This window comes from Sardina pilchardus, chromosome 19, assembly GCF_963854185.1.
Source record: "Sardina pilchardus chromosome 19, fSarPil1.1, whole genome shotgun sequence".
Taxonomy (NCBI): Eukaryota; Metazoa; Chordata; class Actinopteri; order Clupeiformes; family Clupeidae; genus Sardina; species Sardina pilchardus.
The window spans coordinates 12391847-12415122 of record NC_085012.1 but is presented as its reverse complement, the minus strand read 5'-3'; the positions used below and the strand labels follow the sequence as shown (position 1 = coordinate 12415122).

General features: G+C 43.6%; 1 protein-coding gene across 1 annotated transcript in view; it reads right to left on the bottom strand.

Moving 5' to 3' along the window:
- The window catches only part of ofcc1 (orofacial cleft 1 candidate 1), a 62600-nt gene extending 50999 nt beyond the window's left edge, over window positions 1–11601 (bottom strand). The window contains exons 1-3 of the mRNA XM_062521914.1: window positions 11536–11601; window positions 10435–10598; window positions 6353–6512 (exon numbers count right to left, since the gene is read on the bottom strand). Coding sequence (XP_062377898.1) covers window positions 6353–6512; window positions 10435–10598; window positions 11536–11601 — 390 coding nt within the window. The remainder of the gene's footprint in view (window positions 1–6352; window positions 6513–10434; window positions 10599–11535) is intronic.
- Between the last annotated feature and the right edge of the window lie 11675 nt (window positions 11602–23276).

Sequence of the window (23276 nt, the reverse complement as noted above, 5' to 3'; positions counted from 1 at the left end):
CAATCCACTGCATTTACCTCTTTGTCAGCCGCCATTAGTTAAACATCATTTCCCCTTCGCAAAGAATTTGAGCCCAAGTGGATGTAGTTGCATCAGCTGCATCAAAAAAAAAAAAAAAGGAAAGTGTGGGGGGTGGGGTGGAGTGGGGGTTTTGGAGGAAGGAAAACACAGGGAGCGAGATATATTCTCTTAAAAAAGGGAAAAAAAAATCTCATTTGCTCGGCGAGCCACTAAAGAACTGCTCACTTACTGGCCAACAGTCCAATTTGTACCTTCTGTTTTGCATTACGGATGGCAAGTGAAAAGCACCGGGAATCCATAGGAGACAGGGTGCAAGAGAGCAGGCCTTTGCTCTGAGACACATGTGGACCCAATTTTGTGGCTTCCAGCTGGATGTGTTTTGACAGCTGACAAGGCATGCAACATATTACGATGAAATTAAAAGAAAAGTCCCATCGTCCCCGTCCCCTTTTTCGCGGCACAAGTTATGAGAATGGAATGAAAGAAAAGAAAAAAGAAAACGGAGAAAAGGAGAGGGAGAAGAAGAAGAAGAACAACAAAAGGAAGAAGAAGAAGAAGGGAAGAGAAGAGAAAAAAATGAAAACATCACGTCGGGAAAACAATCAGTTGAACGATATTTTCATTCTTCTCCGCATGTGACACTCACGAGGCCCGTTGCGAATCAAAGGACACTTCCTCTGCGCTGCTGGCTTCTCTCCAGGACTCGGGTGTGGAGAAGGAAAGGATGAAATCCCACTAAATTCTGATCTCGGATCAGAACCTCCCGAGGCTAACCTGATTATCATTATAATGCTAAAAGCACCAACCTGATCTCAGTGCAAGCCCTATCCTCAGCCAGCCCTGAACAACTGAGATAGAGAGAGTTTTACAGCAATATCCTGTTCCTGGATTAAAATTGTGAGGGACACACTGGGCAAGCCCCTGACACCCCCTGTAATTATATGTACATATAATCCCATGAACGTGCTACATTGCACCTGCTAAAGGCATATCTGTAGCCATCAGATGTACCTTCTGTAATCTATATTTTCTTTGAGATGAGAGATTATGATCCTTAAATGAAACAGGCTGTAATACGACCTTGCACAAGTGGTAGTTTAGTGGAGTTTCTATATAAAACTCCATGTAGTGAACCCAATACCCACTGCATGTTTATGCAGAACAGATGTTATTGTGTTAACATTAATGAACAGATTTTGATACTTTTTTCTCAGATATTCAGGGTTTTTTTTCCAAACAATGGGTGTGTACAGTGAACAACAATCCACATTGAGTCACTCTTTCCAAAGAGCAGCAATATACTATTACATGAAGTATTTGAATGCAGCTCCATCCATATCAACAACACACTCGATCGACCCCTGACGTAAAGGCAATGTAAAGTCTTATTTCCAACAACGTGGCGAGAAAATTTCATCACCTGTGACCTCCGTGGATGGTTTGCCCTGTGGATGGCCCGCAGGTCACTGAGGTGCTAACAAAGGCCGACAGGTCTGCTTTGACCTGAGGAAGGGAGGGCAAGGGTGTGGACAGTGAGGTCACAGATGGGGGGGGGGTTACAGCCCATAACCCCCCCACCTCCACACTCACCCCCCCCCGCCCATTTGTGATGGTCCGCCATCACAGCTTTCACACATTACTGCCCACCAAAAACTCTGTGACCTTTTCACCAACCCAGGCATGTCCCCTTCGCAGTCAAATCTCATATTGAGCTCCCTAATGCAGCCGCGGCTCTTCCCATGCCTGTAGCCCCGGGCCATGCCATTCAGGCTTACTGCACTGTCCACTAATAGCCCCCTGTAATTGAAGAAGCTGCTCCCGGTCCTAATGTGTCCGCACACGACTGCAACCCCCCCTCCAACACACAGCCACAAACACACACACAGCAGGATTGGATTGTGTGTGTGTGTGTGTGTGTGTGTGTGTGTGTGTGTGTGTGTGTGTGTGTGTGTGTGTGTGTGTGTGTGTGTGTGTGTGTGCGTGTGTATGTATGTGTGTGATAGAGTGTGTGCATGTGTGTGTTTGTGTGTGTGTGAGAGAGAGAGAGAGTGTGTGTGTGTGTGTGTGTGAGGTTGATGGGTGAGGCAGGTGCCATCCTCCCTTGACCCCCTCTGTATTGGGGTAAGGGGGAGCAGTCCAACCCCTGTGTTTGTGTTCCTGTTTTGGGTTCCTGTTGTCCATGGGGGCGTTTAGGGACCATTGTTTCCCCTGACAGGGCCTTCCCGTCAAGGGGTGTGAGCCCTCCTGGAAAAGGTCTCCCATGGTGGTGATGGAGTCACTCATAGGGAATCACTCTCTTGGAGAGTTAGCATAATGCTACAGGTCCACACAAGTACTCCACAGCGACGAACCTCCAGAGTGAATGTGTAAGTACAGGTGGGAATCTACCTGCATAATGTACAATTGTACTGTACGTTTTTGTTTTTATCTGTATTTTATGCTTCTCTCTATATACCTCCTACTCTATCTCCTCCACTGCTTGGTGAAGCCACAGTCACTGTTTTCTTGATGCAGTGCCTGCTCATTGTACTACTGATAATAAATTAGCTTGTATTGAATTAAACTGATAAATAGTTTACAACCATAATACCTTTGCTACCTCAACTAACTACACAGGTAATGATAAGAAAAGACCGTGTGGAAACATATCCATTGCCTACAGGTCAGATTTAGATGGAAATAAATGGTTTCTGTATGAAGTGAAATAAACATGTTTAAAATTGCTAATGATGTTAGCATTTAAAACATGGACTGATAATAGAGTTTTACTGTCCATTGTAGCCTCCACAGACAACAGGTCTGATGAGTAAGGGGAGGGAAACAAAAGAAGGAAGGAAGGAAAGAGGGATGGAAGGAGAGATAGGAAATGAAATAGAGAGCAGAGACGACTTGGGGGGGGGGGGGGGGGGGGCACAGCCTGCACATCATTAGAGTCCCAATCTGTGAGACCCACCCCCTCCCCTGTCTTATGCCCCCCGCGACAGGTTTGCCGCCTGTCAGTTGTTTTTTTTTTTTTTTTTTTAATCGAAGCACCTTGGGTGTTCCCAAATTTTGCCCCGTGGTTACACATTACGGAGACACGTGGCGGCGGCGGCAGGAGCAGCGGTGGGGAGACAAACGGCTCAGCGCCACACAAATCTCAACGCGATCTCCATTGCGAAAACATCTCCAAGGCCAACGGGCTCCCATTAACGCAATGTCACCCAAACTTCTCGTGAATTACGGAGAAGATTACCGCTAACCAGCCCCCTCTTCCGTCACTGTCACGGCCCTCTGACAAAACAGTTTGCATACCTGCTTAAGTATTACAGCAATGAACACCTCCCTTCCAGGTACAGTAATCAAGGGGGTGATGGCAGACAATTAATTAGGTCCATCTGCATCACTGCCTCTACATAATTAATGTGCTCATTACAGGGACCCTGTATGATTTGGTACCCTCAACTCTTTTCGCTTAAGCTCAGCACTTCATGCCGAACACAAGTTGTGAAAGCTAAAAACGACACAGGTTGCATAGATCACCTCGACTTGTGTCCCTCCCAACCTAAACGAGAAGCAGATTCATTTCAATTTAACTACACACGACTCCAGAAGGCATTCAGTGGCACATTAGAAATATGTTTCAGTCGCCACAGACACAAAGATATGCCAACAATTGTGTCGGAAAAAAACACATTATAGGACTTGACAGATAAATGGACAATATTATTACAAGTCGTTCTTTTTCAACAGCGCTTGATGGGATGTTAAAGCTACCAGTAACAACACTCATCATATGGCCTGGAAGAAAGTGAGCTGTAATATAAAGTTAATTGGAGAAGGAAAAAGAACAATCAGATTAGGATTTATGGCTGCCCTGTGAAAATTACAAGTTTGATAATAATAGGCCATTTGGAGATTTGTTATTGAATGTAGAATCCTTCTTTTTCTATTTTATTGTTCTTCTGCTTGAGGGAAACAAACGCATCAGGCTCAAGAAATAGGAGATATCGCAGGATGAGAATATAATACTTCCAGCACATGTTGTGCGCTCAACTACTCTCATTTCCGCCACATATGTAGAGGCTTAAGGAAACAAAGGACAAAGTATATATATAGCCACGAAACTTCAAACTTCAGATCACGTTCCAAAATGTTTTGCAGAAATACACATGTAGGGTCGTCTCGTTCATCTTCTGTACATGCTACAGTATTTACTTTGTACTTCCAGGATGGTTAAAGAGCTGCTTTCTTTAAAGTATATAGAGGTGTTCTTGCAGTCCAGTATGAAGCTAAGACTATAAACAAGCACAGGCCGAGTTTAAATACAAACCTCTTTAAAAGGAGCTTGTTCCACATAACACTCTAATCAACAAACCACATGCATGCCTTTGTACACCTCACCTGCTCATGGTCTCAGGCCAATGGGGAGGAAATACTACAGTCATCCATTATGGAATAAACCGAGCACTTGCGTCAAACATCATACACTTTTCTCCTTGGTGAATGCATGAAACTGACTCCCTTGTAAATATAGAAAGACTCGATTTCCAACACTAGGGTATGTTGCTAACCACGAAAATAATGATTGGCAACAACTTGTCAGCCATAGTACTACTTGATACAGTATGTGACCCTGGTTGACTTTGGAGACAAAACATTGTGCTGCTGTTTGATCACAACTCTTGTTTTGTCTGCACAGGTTGACAAGAACACAGGTTGGGAAGGTGGTAACGACCTTCACCGTCGGAGTAAGTGCAGCTATTGTTTTTCTCCTAATTCTTTTCCCCCTCCTCCTTTGGTTAATGAAAGCCTTGTGGCCCATTGTTATGAAAATTACGCCTTTCTCTCCTATATTAATTGGGTCCGTAATAAGGAGTTCGTCAGACTCATTATTTAATTGCAAGGGCACATTTGGAATACAGTTTCTGAAATGTATTTTTAATGAAAACCACTACATCCTGACCTAATCATATCAACCTTATTCTATCTAATTAAGGATGCAAAAAATCATTAGAGTTGCAAAATATTAGTTTCAGCTCTGCTCTCCATGCTTTCATGAATACATTTTTTTTTTCATGTCTAATGATAAATAGTTAATGAGGGAAAAATGACAAAAATTTGCATGTAGGCAAATTAGTTTAATAGGGATATGTCTTTGCTGAGTTAGGAAAGTGACCCTCTTTTGCATGGAAAAAATTGCTACAATAATTATGAAATAATGGCAGAGCCTATCTTATTTAAATGAAAAATTGCCTGCCTGAATAATGTAAAAATCATAAGATGCAATAACCCTAAATTCTCATCACACGGGCAAATGTGTGTAATGTGTTAGTGTTTTATCAGTTTAATAAAGGCAAATTAGGGACAATATGAAGTAAGCACTGATTGTTGTAATACGGTGAAAGTACAGTTATGTGGGAATGATTAAGATGTGGGGGACAACTCTGAGAGGATATCAGCCAAATGAGCCGTATCCTTAATCGGAAACTTCAAGGGCTATTCCTTTTGAAAGTTGTCCATGAAATAGTTAAGTTCAATTTTGCTACAGTAAACAACTTCATCCAATTTAAGAGTTGCTGCTTCCCACTGCTGAAAGCACTGAAGTAGGGGCTCTATTCTGCAAAGGAGTGGGCCTTTGGGACTGGTCAAATATGTGGCGAAAACATTCCAGAAGCATCATCGCCAAATGACTGTGTTACACAACCAAGACCAGATGATTAAATGGATGTTACTGTAGTATTCAAGAATATTTGGTAACACGGCTTACTTTCACTAAACTTTACTCTTTAACAAGCTACATTATTTCTAATATTCTCTTTTTCAACTTGATTGATCTAACATCAGAAGTGTGTGTTTTCTAAGAGCCTGAATGGGTGATGGGTATTCATAAATATGTTGCATTGAGCGTTAAAAGTTTTATGGGAAACTGACACACATTCATAAAGCCACCACTAACTGTGTGTATTTTGGTAATTATGTGGTACTAATTAGACTGAACTAATGACCTCTGAGATTCTTCACTTTCTCAAATGTAACTAAATACAAAAAAGATCAAATGTGAACATACAGTTTGGCTATTTAATGAATAAGTAAATAGTGATTTGATGGCTAAATGTTTTGCTGATACAGTACTGTACATATCTGAAGTCCCAAAGAAACTCTCTTGGGTTGGCTACACATCATAGTGAATACTTCCAAGAGTTGTATATCCAAACAAATCCAACTGTCTTAATCAAATGTACGGAGTAGAAACATCCATCTAAAAGAGCATCCCAAGACATGTTTACAGTGAGAGAAATATGGGTTATCATGGAAAACAGATGGAAGGGAGGGTGGAGGGGGTCCTTACCTTGCGCCTTTCCCCATTGAATCCCCTCCACTGCTCAGCTTTCTTGATGATGTAGTTCAGCTCCTGATTGGACACTTCCAGATCTTGAGGGACGAAGAAAGACCCTTCAGGACTGTGGAGGCGTTGGTAAACGTCCAAGACACGGCCATCGTTGTGGAGCCTGAAGAAATGGAGGAGAGAGGAGAAAACAGATTGCTTCTTTATTTGAGGCCGGTTGCTGTGTAATTGGGAGGGATCGGTTGTGATGATCGGATTGTGTTAAACTGACGCCTGTGAGTCGTTTGGAACAAACACTAATTGGGCATAACTACCACCCCCCACCACTGAAATTGCTAAAGAGGCAAAACCAATGTTATCTCCCTCTTAACATACCGGTGAAATTGTCTCGCTGAGCAATTTTGTACACTTAACACCAAGCTTCCAAATCGCTGAATCAAATCCTTTCAGACTTTGAAGGTCAAACTAACTCTTGAGGCCCCAACTTTTTCTTTTGAGTGGACCTTGGTTTCCTGGTTAGTTTTAGTGTTGTATTTCAGTCCAATGGCTGTCACAATTATTAACCTCCTAATAGGAGTGCTGACCTTTATTTCCAAGCCTCATTTTTGATGAGCAGTAAAGGAGAGAAAGAGGGCTCTCCCGCTTTTTAATGCTATCTGATGGTGGACTTTCTGTCCCAGATCCTACAAGAAGCATCCATAGCCATGCTTGGTTGGCTATGGGTGCAAATTCATGGTCTCAACCACATTTTGTATTTTGCAATCTAAATTGTATCTACACATATCAGAAAAAAAATTGAATTGTAGAAAGATGAATAAACATATGAGGGTCATACATGAGTGGGAGTTTTTTTTGTTGTTGTTGTTTTAAAATATCGAATCAGACTTCAATCTGAGATCTAAGAGACTTCCTTAGCTGCTACGAGACCAAATGTTTAAACTGAGCAAACCATTTCATGAGCTGGGATTGAGTCATACAACCACTCAAGCTTCAGTATCGATCAGCGTCTTGATGTCTGTTGCACATCAGAAGACACTTTTCTTCTCAGCCGGCACGGATCAACGACATGCATCTCAACCACCCGTAACACAGATGCGTTAGCCTCTCTTCAAAACTAGGCGCCCTGTTGACAACATGGCTAACATGGGGAATCTCCACAGTCAAAGGGTAATCAAGTCTCAAATAAAGTGTGCATCAGTGATGCAGGCTTTTAAGATACATGCTCTGTGAAGCCTGCTGCTAAGCATCTCCCTGAGTGCCATGGGGAGAGCTCTAACTGATGCCTCTTTGGCTAGAGTATACACACACACTCCACACACACTCCACACACACACACACACACACACACACACACACACACACACACATACACACACGTACATCACACACACACACACACACACACACACACACACACACACACACACACACACACACACACACACACACGTACATCACACAAACCACACCCACCCACACACACACACACACACACACACAGAGAGAGAGAGAGAAACATGTTTAGTTCATTCACTACTTATACATATAAGAGAAACAGACTTGGGCCTGCTTCAAAGTTTATACCTTTTAAAGCAATGGAACTGAAAAGGCATGGCTATAAAGAACAATCATTCATACAAAACAAAAATATGCTTGCTATCAAAAGAGTGAAATGATTTTAAAAGCACATTCTGAATATAAAATCTACAGTATGGAATTGCACTCATGTTGACAACTGGTTAGTGCAAACAAACACACAAACAAACAAACAAATACTGTATACGTCTCACATAAAAGTGTCAGATACAGTATGCTGTCTCACAGTTCATCTTCCATGGAGCCCCTTTTCTCAGAGTTTGGGGATCATGAATGTGAGCAGGCCCACTGTGAGGAGCTCATGTTCCTCTCTCTTCTCTCTCTTTCTCTTTCTCTCTCTCTCTCTCTCTCTCTCTCAGCCCCAAAGCCTGGTGAATGTGGCACGGTCTGCTGGATCCAACCCCACTCAAAAGGCTGGGGAGACCAGTCTCGCTTCAATACCCTTACAAAATGGAGGATCTCTTTTTTTTCTACAAAATCTTTTTTTTTCTCAGCCTCTTTCACTCTTTCTCTCTGCCTCCTCCCTTGTCTCTTGTCTCTTCTCGCCTCATCTCATTTACCTTGCAATAATTTGGCGCAACACCCTTGCCACTGATCCTTTAGCAGGTTTTTCTTCTATTTGTGACTTTTTAAAAAGGTATTACAAAAAAAGTGTAAAAAAAAAATAAAAAATAAAATAATAATAAAAGAAATGAAGAAGGGGGGGATCAGTCAAATATTTTGCTGCAAATGAATCAGGGCTGCCTAAAATGTAATTAAAAAAGGATAACAGTTCATTCTATCTATACATATAGCCTCGGGCTCTATTTTAGAAATAGGTCATGGGCTATGTCAGTACCACTCCTCTGTCAGCCAATAGGAATTTGTAACCCATAAAATTATCAACCCTCCACAGCCTGCTGGCCTACATTCGCTTCCATCCACACGGATGTGAGTGGCAGAAGTCATTATTCCTCGCTGCTGTTTTAATATTGCCCATTTAGAAGAAGGCCTGATAAGTGGAGCTTACCCAAAATGAGATGGTAGCCTCCTTTCCCTTACTCCCGATTCCACAAAGCGATTAATTCAATAAGGGCTTTGCTACAATTTGCACCCTCATTGATCTCATTTCTTTTTTTTTCTTATTTCATTTTTCATGGTCATGAGCTACAAAAAATTACACGTTGCATAAAAATGTGTCATTACTATGGAGGATATGGAGACTATACAGCCTGTATGCTATCAGTCAGACCAATCAGATGAGTTTCCTCCAGCGTTATGACACAACTGCTACAGTTGCAATATATATACTGTATGTATATATACTGTATATATTATAAGCAATTTGATTTAGAAACAAAATATGATATCAGTGAAAGATAAACATTCAGCAAAATATAGCAAACAATTTGCCAATTAACGTGACACTTAAATGGATGCTGCTGCTGGTTAAATCCATTCTTCATGTCAGACTACCAACCTGACATGCCACATCAATTATGACCTCATGAGTGACAAGCATCTACCATCATCCAGATATAGCATCACATTCCCATACAATATACTACCAGCAGAGATGCTAGAAAAAAAAAGTTCAGATCATGTTCATGTAATCAAAACAACACCCTCAGAAGACAATTTTTTAAAACTGTTTGTTTTCAACAGTGATTAGATCACTGCTGTCTTGGCAGCCACCGAGGAAGCGCGAACTCCCGACGAGGCGCATTCACATGCATGATGTGTGCTAGCTCGTGGACAGAACACAGACGCGTCACCTCATTGGCAGAGCATTCCCCACGGCTACTCCAGTCCCAAAAATACCCAGCGATAATTCTTAATTCTGGGTAGTCTCTGCGCCCCGCCTCGCACGCTGCTGGCTGCTGTGTTGTGACACGTTTCAGCCACCAGGAAGGTCGGGTGGGGTTGTGATGGGGGGGGGGGGGTGGGGGGGTGTACGGGACTCCCCAAGTTTGACAGGAAAGAGCAAAATGACAGCGAAGGAGGTCTTACCGTAGTGGAATAGAGAAAGGGCTTCCAGGAACATCGATGGGGACATGCGGGGTGGAGATTGAGCTTACTGAGAGCATACAGTACAAGACATCTCAATAACACAAGATCACATATGCTGACGCAGGGCACTGCGAAACATCCTGTTATTGGACTGCACCCTTGGAGCAGAAATGTGATATTTTGACCTTCGTATTGCTCTGTGCTGGGTGGACACTAGTTTGTCAGGCTTAACAGAAGCTTACCTAATAAAGTGCAAGTGTACACGTTACAGTAATTTCCAGTGTATTAGCCACATTCTGTATAAGGCGCAGGGCTGTGTTTTATTCAAGTTAAAATAAACAAAACCGAAATAATGTCACCATATTACAGTAACGGCCCCTGTGTATCAACCTCATACCTGAAGAAATTTAGCAAAATCAATGTGTATGCCACGGCTAATAGTTGGAAAATTACGGTAGTGCACAAGTATGCCAGTTTGTGTACACCTGTGAAGAGCTCACCTGATGAAGTATATGTAGAGGATGGTGAGGGAGAGCAGGAAGTGGACGGCATACAGGAAGAGGGTGACGATGATGCCCGCTGCCCCTGACTGCTCCGTCTTGAGGAGGTGCCAGTAGAGCTTGGCAGCATCACCCACTGGGTGCTCGGCACTGTAGGCCAAACGCTGCCAGAGACAGAGAGACACATACACACACACACACACACACACACACACACACACACACGCACAGATGAAAACAGATGGACCCACACACAGAAGGTACCACCACACAAGTACCACACACACACACACACACACACCACACACACACACACACACACACACACACACACACACACACACACACACACACACACACACATACCATACCACGCCATACAGGTACAATATAAATATGCAATATAAAAGGCATAACACACACACACACACACACACACACACACACACACACACACACACACACACACACACAGTGGTAGTGGCATGGGATGTTCAGGTAGACTTTTGCTTCGTCTTTGCTTAACACTTTAGCTCAAAATAGTTTGATATGCTATTCGCAAATGTATGTGACATATACTGACGTCTATAAGTTGAAAATGTCATGGAAATGACATTAATCAGAACTTAATTGCAATATTCAATTTGTAAATTATATTAAACCCCGTTAACACTTCACATTTATGAGCAAAAACCTGATAGAAAATAGCCTAATGCAGGACTCTTTCTCTTGTTCTGCATCAACTCTGAGCAGCTTAACAGATATCATAAAAAAATATATTCACAAAACGTAATTAATGTGCCCTGCTAGAAGCTCCTTATCTCCTATGGCTGAAGTGATATTAAATTCCGCCCTATCTGTGGGAGTCACGCACAGAGTTTTCAAACATAATCACCCATCCTTACGGAGGAAAAAAAAAAAAGGCAAGAGCCAAGTATCTAATCTAACCTTGCTGATTTATTCTCCACTTCATCCATTTTTTTTTGTTTTTCCTTTTTTTTTTTTATTTTTTTTTTTATTCTAAAGTCACTTTGCCAAGATAATCCGGCGAAACTTCTATTTAAAGTGGCGCCAGTGTCCAAGTTATTTTAAGTGACTTACCCCCAGGACGGCGTCCACTACAAAGACCGCCAGAGGGTCGAGCAGTGTCCACACAGCCAGCGCCATGATAAACTTTGACAAGAAGGATGGCAGTGAGGCAAACAGCAGCTGACAGGCCCATCTGATCAGCAGCAGAAGCAACGTAACCGCGTTCAAGGTCAGAGGGCCAAGCACTACCATGGCCAGCTCCTCGCGGGTATGAAGCAAAGAATTCTGGTAGACCAGCTCCACTGTGTGAGCGTGGAATTGGAATCTGGGGAGTCAAGGAGAGAGTAAGTGTGTGTGTGTGTGCCTGTGTGTGTGTGTGTGTGTGTGGGGGGGGTAATGTTACTGTATGCACAGTGCTGGAGGGCTAAGCCGCTCTTTTGTTTACAAATTTTGTACAAACAAGCATCATTGTAACAAAACATATATATATATATAGAGAGAGAGAGAGAGAGAGAGAGAAAGAAAAATGTGTTTGTTTGTCCCTCCTTGTGAAAATACAAATACAACAGCAAGATGAGCGAAGATGTCTTATCAGCATTTTGTGTCAACAAGCAACCTGTTCAACCATAATTACTTAAATAACTTACCGCACGCACTCTTCACATCAAACATCTCAATTTACAGTGATATTGATACCCTGTTAAACAATTCAATATTAGCTTGTCTTTACACTGCTGTTAGGTATAAAAAGCTAAATACACAGTGTGAAACTCAAAACCTGTGTGGGTGAGATTTTGACGTTCTCTACCCTCTCAGTTAAGATCAAGGCTCATGGAATTCTTAATCTACCAGCTGCAGGTTGTGGCAGGATGAACAACGTCCATTTTAGTGGTCATTAATTCCCTTGTGAATTGCTGAAGAGAAGGACTGCACTGTCCATTAAACACAACGCGGTTCATTTGGTTGGCGCTTCATCCTGACCATGCACTGGTGTTCTTATGAATATCCAACTAGTCCAGGCAGGTCTGAACTATTATGTTGTTAAACTGTTCTGTTCTTACCACAAAGGTGATATTTTTATAACATGAATTCTTGAAAAGAAAAAAAAAAAAACGTTTTTGTTAAAATATGGATGAAGACAAAAATGACAATGGCAAATAATCAGACCGTTAGAAATATTAATTGTTTACTCATTTTTTAATGTAACATCAACACATGTCAGGAAAACATTCAATGTGGTTCATACAGTAAGCTTGGCTCCTGAACCGCATTTTGACGGTGGACATGTCTATTTATCCTAAGGATAGTTATTACTAACAGAATTTTGCAAAATAAGTGATTGTGGTCTCTCCCTCCCACGCTCTGTCTCTCTTTATGTGAGTGAGAGACAGAATCTGTGTGTGTGTGTGTGTGTGTGTGTGTGTGTGTGTGTGTGTGTGTGTATGAGTGTTATATGCTGAGGGTTGATTGGAGCAGTGTAGGGCAAAGTGAGAGAGAGTGAGATAGACCACTGATGACCAGGAGGCATGAACACACACACACACACACACACTCGCGTGCACAAACACACACACACACACACACACACACAAACACTCGCGCACACACACACACACACACACACACACACACACACACACACACACACACACACACACACACACACACACACACACACACACACAGACGCACACATACACACACACACCCACACACACACACACACACTGTCAGCACGTCGCCTATCCCTGACCATCACCGAAGCATGCCGGTCACCAGCTCTGCCCATTCCAGAGAGAATAGCTTGAAGGGAACGCACGGACAGACATGTGGAACTTGTCATCTGCCAGTGACCCCCCCCCCCCCCACACACACACACACACACACACACCACCCCACCATCCACTCTCTCCACTTACACTACTTTTCTCCTCTTTTTTCTCTCTCTCTCTCTCTGCCTGCCCCTTCATCTCTCCATTCCTCCCTGCCCTGCATTTTTATGCCGCTCTGTCAGGTCAGTTTCCATGATTTAATGCTCATGTTTGTTCCCCCGTGCAGTAAAATCGGGTTTGTAAGCATATTCACAGACCCACTCTGGAAAGCGATAAATTAAATCAACACCACATGCGGCATTCCCGATATTACAAGACCGCAGCATCATGCTCTGGGTTTATGGAGGGACAAAAACGCTGTCTACTAAATGATATAAAAATAAATTCTTTCCAAATAATGCGCACTGAGAGGGAAACCACAGGGACGGCAGGTTGAAATCAGTGAGCGCGTCCCACGTGGGGTCATTATGGCTTTAGAGCAGGCTTATTAAACGACTAATGGGGAGGATTTTCTACAGATGATGGAGCTCACCGATGTTTGATCTGGAAGTCTGTGTGCAAGTCTGGGACGTCTAAGTGTGTGGCTCTGTGCGTGTGTGTGTGTGTGCGCGCGTGTGTGTGTGTTTGTGTGTGTGTGTGTGTGTGTGTGTGTGTGTGTATGTGCACAGTATGTGTGTTTGTGTGTGTGCGTGTGTGTGTGTGTGTGTGTGTGTACTGTATGTGTGTGTGTGTGTTTGGGACTATACTATGCTCAAGTCAGTGAATATTCTGTGGCAGTGATCATAAGGGCTTGTGTAGTGCACCAGTTCTGGTGTATGGATCTGAAGGCCAGTCCAGGCGACAAGTGTCCCTCAACAAAGACTATTGTTGTTGACGGTCATAACGGCACTGTACTGTAGGTGTTCATAGTCCAACACCAGCGACCAATTGTCAGAAGATCGTCAAATAGTTTTTAATCTCACATCTCACTGTGAAATGAACATCAGCACAGACCTTGGCAATACCCTGTTAACTTGGCGGTACACAACAGAATGTAGAACTCTGGTTGAACTTTCTGTTGATATCCAATCAGAGTATTCAGCAATATTTATTTAATTAATTTATATAGTCATGTACGTGCCACACATTTAGCCTCTTTAATGTCATACAGTATGCTCTCGAGCAATAGTCGTCTGGACTGTAAATTGACCAGACAGAATAAAAAGACAGGGGTGAAAGACAAGAGACATGAGGTGGGAAAAAAAGAGAAAACAGAGGAGAGAGAGACAAAGTAAAGAAGAGAGGAGAAGATAGATAGATAGAGAGAGAGAGAGAGGGAGAGAGAGAGAGAGAGAGAGAGAGAGAGAGAGAGAGAGAGAGAGAGAGAGAGAGAGAGAGAGAGAGAGAGAGAGAGGGAGGGAGAGAGAATGAGAGAGTGAGAGAGAGGGAGAGAGGACTATCAGGAGGGAGGAGTGATATCAAAGGCAGTGACACTCACTTGTTGACAGGAACTGCAATGGCCTGCAGGAAGAGCCACTGGCTGCAGTAATGCAGGTAGAGCCGTATGAACCACATCAAAGCCACCAGCGGGACAATGAGGCCGAGCTGCAGCAGCCGGGCACAGCAGTGCCTCCGCGGCGTCAGGCCCAGCTCACACGGTAGCAGACGCAGGGCCAGACGTCCGCGCTCCGCCGCCGAGCCACCACCAACACCGCCGGCACCGCCACCACCGCCACCACCGCCGCCGCCACCGCTGGAGTTCTGCGGTCTGAGGAGGGAGGATGCATAGGGAAGTGTGACACACATAAAATCTTACAAGCACACAACGCACACACACGCATACATACAGTGTGTGGAGGGATACACGTATATGAAATATACACATGAACACACTACACTACATACATACACACACACACACACACACACAAACACAAACACACACACACACACACACACACACACACAGACACACAGACACACACACACACACACACACACACACACACACACACACACACACACACACACACACACACACACACACACACACACACACAAACACACACACAGATGTGCATGGAAGCACGTGTCAAACACAGACACACAGAAGCCCTTTTCAGACATAGACTGGAATTTGGACATGATATACTGTAGATGTCACGCGGGTGGGCTATTTGTATGAACAACACAACTGTCCGCCATTATTTGACCTAGACATCACACAGGCCTTACCCTATCTGCCCCCTAGTACTAAGTCTGGATGTCACGGGGGTTAATGTATGTCTGAACACAAAAGGATATGACGCTAGCCTGGTCATACTCAACCCTCATACTATCGTACAGAGGGTCTGGACCTACTCCATTCAGAATCGATTTCAGGCGGAGGCATGAACTCTGTTGAAGTTTGAACCGATTGGGCCTGATTTTACCCAATCGCTAACGTTTGGTCGTGACAGCTATAGAGACTACAACGTGCATATGCTCGACGTCATCGTTAACACCCTCCTCCCCCCATCCCCCCCCGTTCACTGATTGGTCCGTATGGAATGCATCCTGAGAAATCGAGTTCAACGGGATCAGACCCAGACGTAATGGTGAAGGGAAATGAAAATTGAGCGGAAGCTTACGGAAGGCTATGCCAGGCTAGTATGACGCGGGTAAATTCACACTTTTTGTTTAATTGTAGTTTATAAGGTTATGACTTCGTCATAATCAAATTCATCCATTAATTCTTGTTCATGACAGACTAATTTGCAAAGATGGGAAGTGGGAAGATACGATAAAGTGACAGTTATGCACACATCCATGACACGAACACAGTCAAGAAGCAAGTAAAGATAACAACCACTAAATCGCAATTTAACTGTGGGCTTTGGCCAGATTATCAGGACTCACGATAGCCTTTTTTAGAGAGGCTTTTGGCTACTGTTTGATGAGGAATGAGGAAGATGACTTAAGAGAAAGAAAAGATGGTCTTAAAGGGGCAACACACACACACACACACACACACACACACACACACACACACACACACACACAAACACACATACAATGAGCCAACCAGAGAGTGAGATACATGTACATATGCATACAGACAGACACACAGTCAACCGGATGACGATACAAACATACAGTACATACACAAGGAAATATTCAAACACAGTGTGATGAGTGATGCGAACAGGCAGTGACACATAAGAGCGATATACATTCCACCAATAAAACTTCACATATACTGTATGCAAATTCACATATATGTCACGAGCCAGCCATGTCAGATTAGCATTTCCCTGCAAATATTGCTTTTGGTCTATTTCAATTTCAAGCACTGTGTTCAACCATTCTCTTTCATATACAGAGAACACAGATGGTGTGAGAGTCGTGAGAGTAAGAAAGGATGAGATGACATGAGAGAGAGAGAGAGAAAGAGAGAGAGAGAGAGAGAGAGAGAGAGAGAGAGAGAGAGAGTAGACTACAAGAGCAAGAGCATAATCACAGACACCACAGGACACATGATTTTATCTCTCTCCCTCTCTCTCTCAAACACACATACTGTACAAACACACACACACACACACACACACACACACACACACACACACACACACACAAAGCCAGCATGTAACACAGAATGGAGACAAACCAAACAAATAAACAAATGAAAGCTAATCATTAGCTTCATTAGCTAAAAAGCCACCCCTTACGCTTCAAAATAAATTAAGCTGCTGGTGGGTATTCACCTCTGATCAAATCTGTCCAAAACTTTACTACGGAACGACACAGGAAGCCACCCTACAGTACCAGTCATCAGCTGTTATACACAAGTTGCTGGAGCTGTTGAATGTGAGGGCAATTTGCAGAGGATTAACTCACAGGATGTTGCCGTCAATTTCTTACATCAAGTCAAAATAAACGGAGGAGAGATGGCCCCTGGCCCCAGGAGGAGGGGATGCTCTGAAGTGTTAAATTATTTGGACTTCTCAGGTTTCCCTCGAAGATAAACACCAGATCGCTTTGAGTTTTCATGTGAGAGGGAGAGAGCGAGAGAGTAGCGCTAAAGCTGGTGCTGGGTCTGAACTCACTCAGAAAAAAAAAGAAGAAGAAAAAAAAAACTTGCAGTGTCAACAAGTTTGCTTTGCAGAGAAATATTCACAGTCACAGACATTTAAGCCGTGTGGTAAGGACAACCTCAGCAGAAGTTTGTTCTACCAAGTGCAAGCAGAACTAAGCCATCTTATTTCTCCGAGTCGAATTAGTTCTGCTCCATCGGCATACTTCTAACAATCGGACAAATATGTATACCCTATTATACACTTAAAGGGCTCAGCTGAAATCTTCCCTACGTTCATCGGGCAAGACGGTAAACAGTATTGCACTCCGTTATTAAAGCTAAGCTATATCTAAGCTATTTTTAAAACGTTTTCACAGGCACGGACATGTCCCTAAAGGTCATGTTTGGAAAGCCAGTGCCACTGAACTGCCTGGACAGCATTACGAACATATTTTCTTCTGTGGGTTCTAACTGAGTCTCTGTCACCAATCAAAATGCAGGTGAAGCATGCTTGAGCTCAAAGACAGGAAGGAAACACAGTTGACTGTTTTAAAAGAGCTACAGTACTTTTCAGTGCTAGGCTGTTTTCGATGTACACAGTGTGTAGTGAGAGGGATTTCTGAAGTTAGCCTGCTGCTGTAGACACAAGTATAAACAGTTTGTTTGGTCAGAGATTCACTCTGTCCTTGTTGTCACCCAATGCCATATCACAACTAGTTCCACACTGCACAGCACAAAGCTGCTTTCTGCACATCTGCAAAAGCGAAATTACGCCGTAGACAAAAAGCCAGCGTGTCAGAGACACTGGCAAGATGCTTCACTGTCACGACACATAACGTAAAAATGCCAAAGCCAAGCTGACTCTCATCTTTGGTGTAATGAAGATATTGATGATGCATGAACAGAAAATCTTTTTAGCTGTCTCCGCAGCGGTCCTTCTCAATGAGATATGGATAACATGATGTGAAATCTGTTATCACCACAAATTGATTTCATCGTTGCACCTACAATTATAAACATGTGTCTTAAAAGAAGCAGAGGAGAGTGAGTTGGAAGGAGGGAGGAAAAGGAGGGGGGGGGGGGGGGGGTTGGAGTGGGTGAGCTCTGTCTCGTGGGCTGAATTTTCTGCACGGCATCACAACCTGTCCATTTAATGTGACAGCGAGTTCTTGCACGGGCACATCTGAAGTGCTCATCAAAAACACACTGGGAGCTGCCAAGGCGTTTCAAGGCAACCCTGCTTGAGCACCACAAGGATGCTGTTCACCGAGATAGTTGCACAACTGACAAACTAATGGCGAAAAATGACGCGTTTAAAATTGCAAATAACCTTTAATCACCAGCTCTAAAAGATGATTATTCAAGACTGCTTTGTCTATGGGTGTGGGGTGTGCATTATGTAAGGTAGAAACAAGCACCAAGCCTGTTTTTTTTTTCTCTTTTTTAAAATTTAACATAAAATGAGCAGCAAGTAGGGACATGTACAGCATTAAGCCTTTTAGATGGCATGGGTAATAACTGCGAAGAGAGTGAGGTGGTGGCGTTGCCTTTAAAGCTGATTTATGTGAAGATGGCTCCAGGGGAGAGGGAGCAAAAGGTAACCCTGGGAAATATTTTCGCCTTCGGTTAAAGGCTCTAAATCTGGGGCCACTTAAAGACTGGACTTATCCTTTATTTTGAGGATTAAGTTATTTGCTGTCACTTTTTTCCCCTTTATTCAGGCCACGGGCATTGTTTTGCAAATGCGCCAAAACCACTTTTTTTTTAAAAAAAATCTCTGCCGTCAAAGAATGGATTCCATCTCAGTATCCAGAACAGAAGTAAGAGTGTGTGTGTGTGTGTGTGTGTTGGGGGAAGGGGGGGTCATGGTGGAATGTTTGTGTTTCTCCAAAAGCCATGTGACTCTATATGTCAATAATCAGAATGTGATAGAACAGCCAAGCAAAGATGGAAGTAGAAAAATAAGCAGAAGATATAATAGCTTTCATGTTTATAGTTCAGCACCTCGAGCTGGCAAGAGATGAAGGGATCTGGTTTTGCTTTCAATTTCCAAAGATTTCACTTGAGTTATAGGATTGTGTGGATAATTATAAATGAAGTCAATAGCATAAATGCTTTAACTCCTTTCAGTTACACTGCATAGCATAGATGACATCTAATGCTGATTGAGAAACAGTCAAGAGAATAATGTATACAAAACTTATCAATAGCGGAATCCAGCAGAAACACGTAAAATGCATTGAAACTTTTGCACACATTGTGCAGTGCACTGGATTTGAATGGTGTTGATGAATTAACACAGGATATTTTACACGAACCTAAGGAAGCTTTCACTGTAAGATTTAACAGCAAACATCTTCAAAGGCAGCAGCAATCTCGACAAACTATCTGTACATGTCGAGTAATGCAACATGGTGGAAGTGAGGTGTCTCTCTCTCTCTCTCTGCTTTTTCCCTGAGAGGTGCAGTTTCACTTAACGGGCATGTCAGAAAGCACTTGATGGGTAAAAAGCGGCGCTCTGATTTTCATGATTGATGGTAAATCGCAGGATTAGCAATATAACAGTGTATGCCTTCTTCATTGCGCCACATTTTCCCGCCAAGCCGTCCGAGGAGCACGTTCGACTTCAAGGCAGCTTTCATAGGCCTTCGACGAGCAACTCTACCTGGGGCCTTTGATGTGAGACAAGCCATAGCTGTTTCTTCGACAAGTTGACGGCCTTTTTTGTTAAGGGTTGTCACTGCTAGAGAGGGTGAGCACATGCAGCTGCTTTTACATGCAGCATGCTGCTCGCACCTCGGAGAGACATTATTCGACGTAGCAGTCCTGAAAAATAAAGCGCATTAAAAGAGGGGGGGGGGGGGGGGGGCCCAAAACAACAGATAATGTGTTTGGGACCAGGAAGCTGCGATTGTTGATTTCTCCTGCATGTGCAACTTCACGCTTCAGCTGCGACAACAACAGCTTATGATTAGCATACAGCAAGAGAGAGGAATAAAAGAGAAAATCTTGCGTATAAGGAAAGGCATGGAGAACCGGTACACCACACAGATCTAATGTGTGTGTGTGTGTGTGTGTGTGTGTGTGTGTGTGTGTGTGTGTGTGTGTCTGTGTGCGTGTGAGGGAGGCTTCTGGAAAACAGAGTCAAGTCACAGTCCAAGGATGGAGAGTGAGGAGGTGGAGTGGAATTGGGAGGGTGGAGGGGGTTGAGAAACTGCAACCAAGTGGTGTGGGGTCCCTTAGTGGAAACCATGTCATTCCATTGGAGCGAGTCACTGTGGAAAAGCCTGACCTTCCCTGGCCTACTGTTGATTAACTAAGGACAACACACGCCAGAGCCAAAGTGCCATCACTGAATGAAAGTGCTTTTGTCCACACACAACTGGTGAAAAGTGTTCTATTTCTTTTTTTTTCCAGGGCCAGTGATCCTTTTGTTCACAACACTAATGAGAGTTTGGATAGTGATGTGCACACTGGAAATATCACGTGACGGTAGTATTACGTTCATTATCTTAGCTTTAACAGTTAACACCTGTAGAAACAGGTCTACCACTGGCTGACGGAAAGCTGCCGCGCCAGGGGGGTGAAAAGCTTGGCTGTGGGCAACAACTCACCCTGGGAGGTCAAACTTAAAACAGGATGTGCTGAAAACTTACGATTTGAAAGAAATTACTTGACTTCTTTCTCCAAATACACATTAAAAGATAATCATATGCCCAGGTTCTGATATTTTGCGAAAAACACCCCTTGGGGCTATATAAAGTAGAACAGGCTGGGACCCCCTAAAGGTTTGAGTAATTGAGTGATTGGATATCATTCACTTGCACTTATGAAATGGGCTAACATGTTTTTGGAGTCCTTAAAAATTCTTCAGATTTAGCTCTTTTTTTCACCATTTTTTCCGAGCCAGCCATTACCTTAACATCTAGCTTTTTTTTAACAAGCAGCCCATTTTACATGATGCTGGCACAGTAGAGATTCACGTAAATGAGTTTCATTGAGAAAATGGGAAAGCAGTAGGTATTTGGGGTATAGTAAAAGAGAATTATAGCGTCGTGACTCAGCGACCGAATTGGAATACATCACATAATTAGAATACTAATGTGGCGCTGCCAAATTATCAGAATTATTTGCAGCTGAGAGGGGATGAGGAGAGGAGATGGAAGCTGGAGCTGGAGCGCTAACCTAATCAAAAAGTGGTGAAAAAAATGTGTTCCACTTAATTAGCGTCCCTTGTTTGACTAATGGCTGCCTGCCTCGTTTTTTAATACAGCGCAGCTCTTATATGTGAAGCAAGTGTAGGAGTCCCCGTAAAACAATGAGTCGTAATGTTGGTCTGGATGGGCAGATTACAGAGTGAGAAGAGGTGCTGTGCTGTGCTGCGGAGCCCAGTAGAATCCCCCCACAGCGCACTTTTTTTTTTTTGGAAAGGGGGGTCAGGGGGTGGAGGGATGGATTTCATGAGAACGCACTGGGTTTTGTGTACGTGAGGTAGCTGTTTAAATCAGAGCAACATGTGGCTGTTTTATGGACTGCGTGTACTCAGCACTGACTAAAACATGCAAATGGCAGGTCCCGTAGTGATTAATAAATGCAGTGGAAACACTGGGATTTTTTTTGCCTTCTTTTTTTTTTTTTTGTCAGGGCACCTGGGAATCACAAAACCGCCAGAAAAACAGCAGTTATGAGCAGGTTGCTTTTCCATAACCTAAGTGTTCATCTGACCTTTAAGACCAAATTCAATGTTTCGCAGCGTGATATTTCGGAGTCTAATGGCCCTCTGATTAAGTAAAGGAAACAAGTAATCACAAACGCTCGAAGGAAATCCTCCAGAGTGAAATGTATGGAAAGCTGAAAGCACAGCCATTAGGGTTAATGCTGGAATCCAACAGCTTTCATTCATGGGAGCTTGTCTTGTCACTGCAACGATGAATGACACCAATGTAGAGGCTGCCATTCAAATGCACACGCCTGCAGCAGTAAAGCCAGTGCCAAGACACACACACACACACACACACACACACACACACACACACACACACACACCTGAATATGTGTATATCAGCGCACACACACACTCTAGCCACAACCACAACCCCACAACACACATGCACACATTTGCACATGGGCAAACTTCACAAACACACATACTGTACACCTCCCCCCCCAGATGCACATTCAAGCATATTCATACACACACACACACAGATAAGCACACACACACACACTTTCTCACCCCCCACACACTCGTGGCGTCCCCGTGGAGGTGTTGTGGTGTCAAAGTCCCGTCACTCTGCCCGTCTCATCCCCACTGCTCTGTGTGGGCAGGGGAGCACCAACAGCGACTCTACCCTTCAATCAGAGGCCCCCGCACGCCACGGCAGGCTCCTCCTCGCCTCGCCCCGGCGCTGCCGTCTCGTCTCGCCTCTCCTCTCCTCTCCTCTCCTCGCCCGGGCGCTGTGGGGCCCCGGAGCCCACCGGTGCCTCCAGAGAGCCACTCAGATACGGCAACGTCCGCCGGGATCCCATCGCCCGGAGGAGGAATCGCTGATGAGATGCAGCCTTGCTAGCAGCATGCCAGCTTAACAAGAAGGGCGTAAGAGACCGAGGGAAAAAAAAAAGAGAAAAAAAAAAACGGACTCCACCACCTCTGCTTAAGCCAGAGCCTTTTTTTTAAAAAAAAACATAACACTTCCAAAAAAAAGGAGTGTAAGTGTGTATGGGCTAAGTTACATGATTCAATCAGCCGTGCGTGTTTAGACAGATGTTCAGAGATTCGCACAGAGAAATCTTGTGTTTTTCACATTGCCAAACAATGCAAAAAGATAAATAAATAAATAAATGAATTATTGCTGGAATAAGCCACGTAATAGAATAAAGGGGAGATTGTGGCAAGACATTAGAGGCTTTGGGAACGAATGCCAATCGTTAAGGGCAAGCAGCAACAA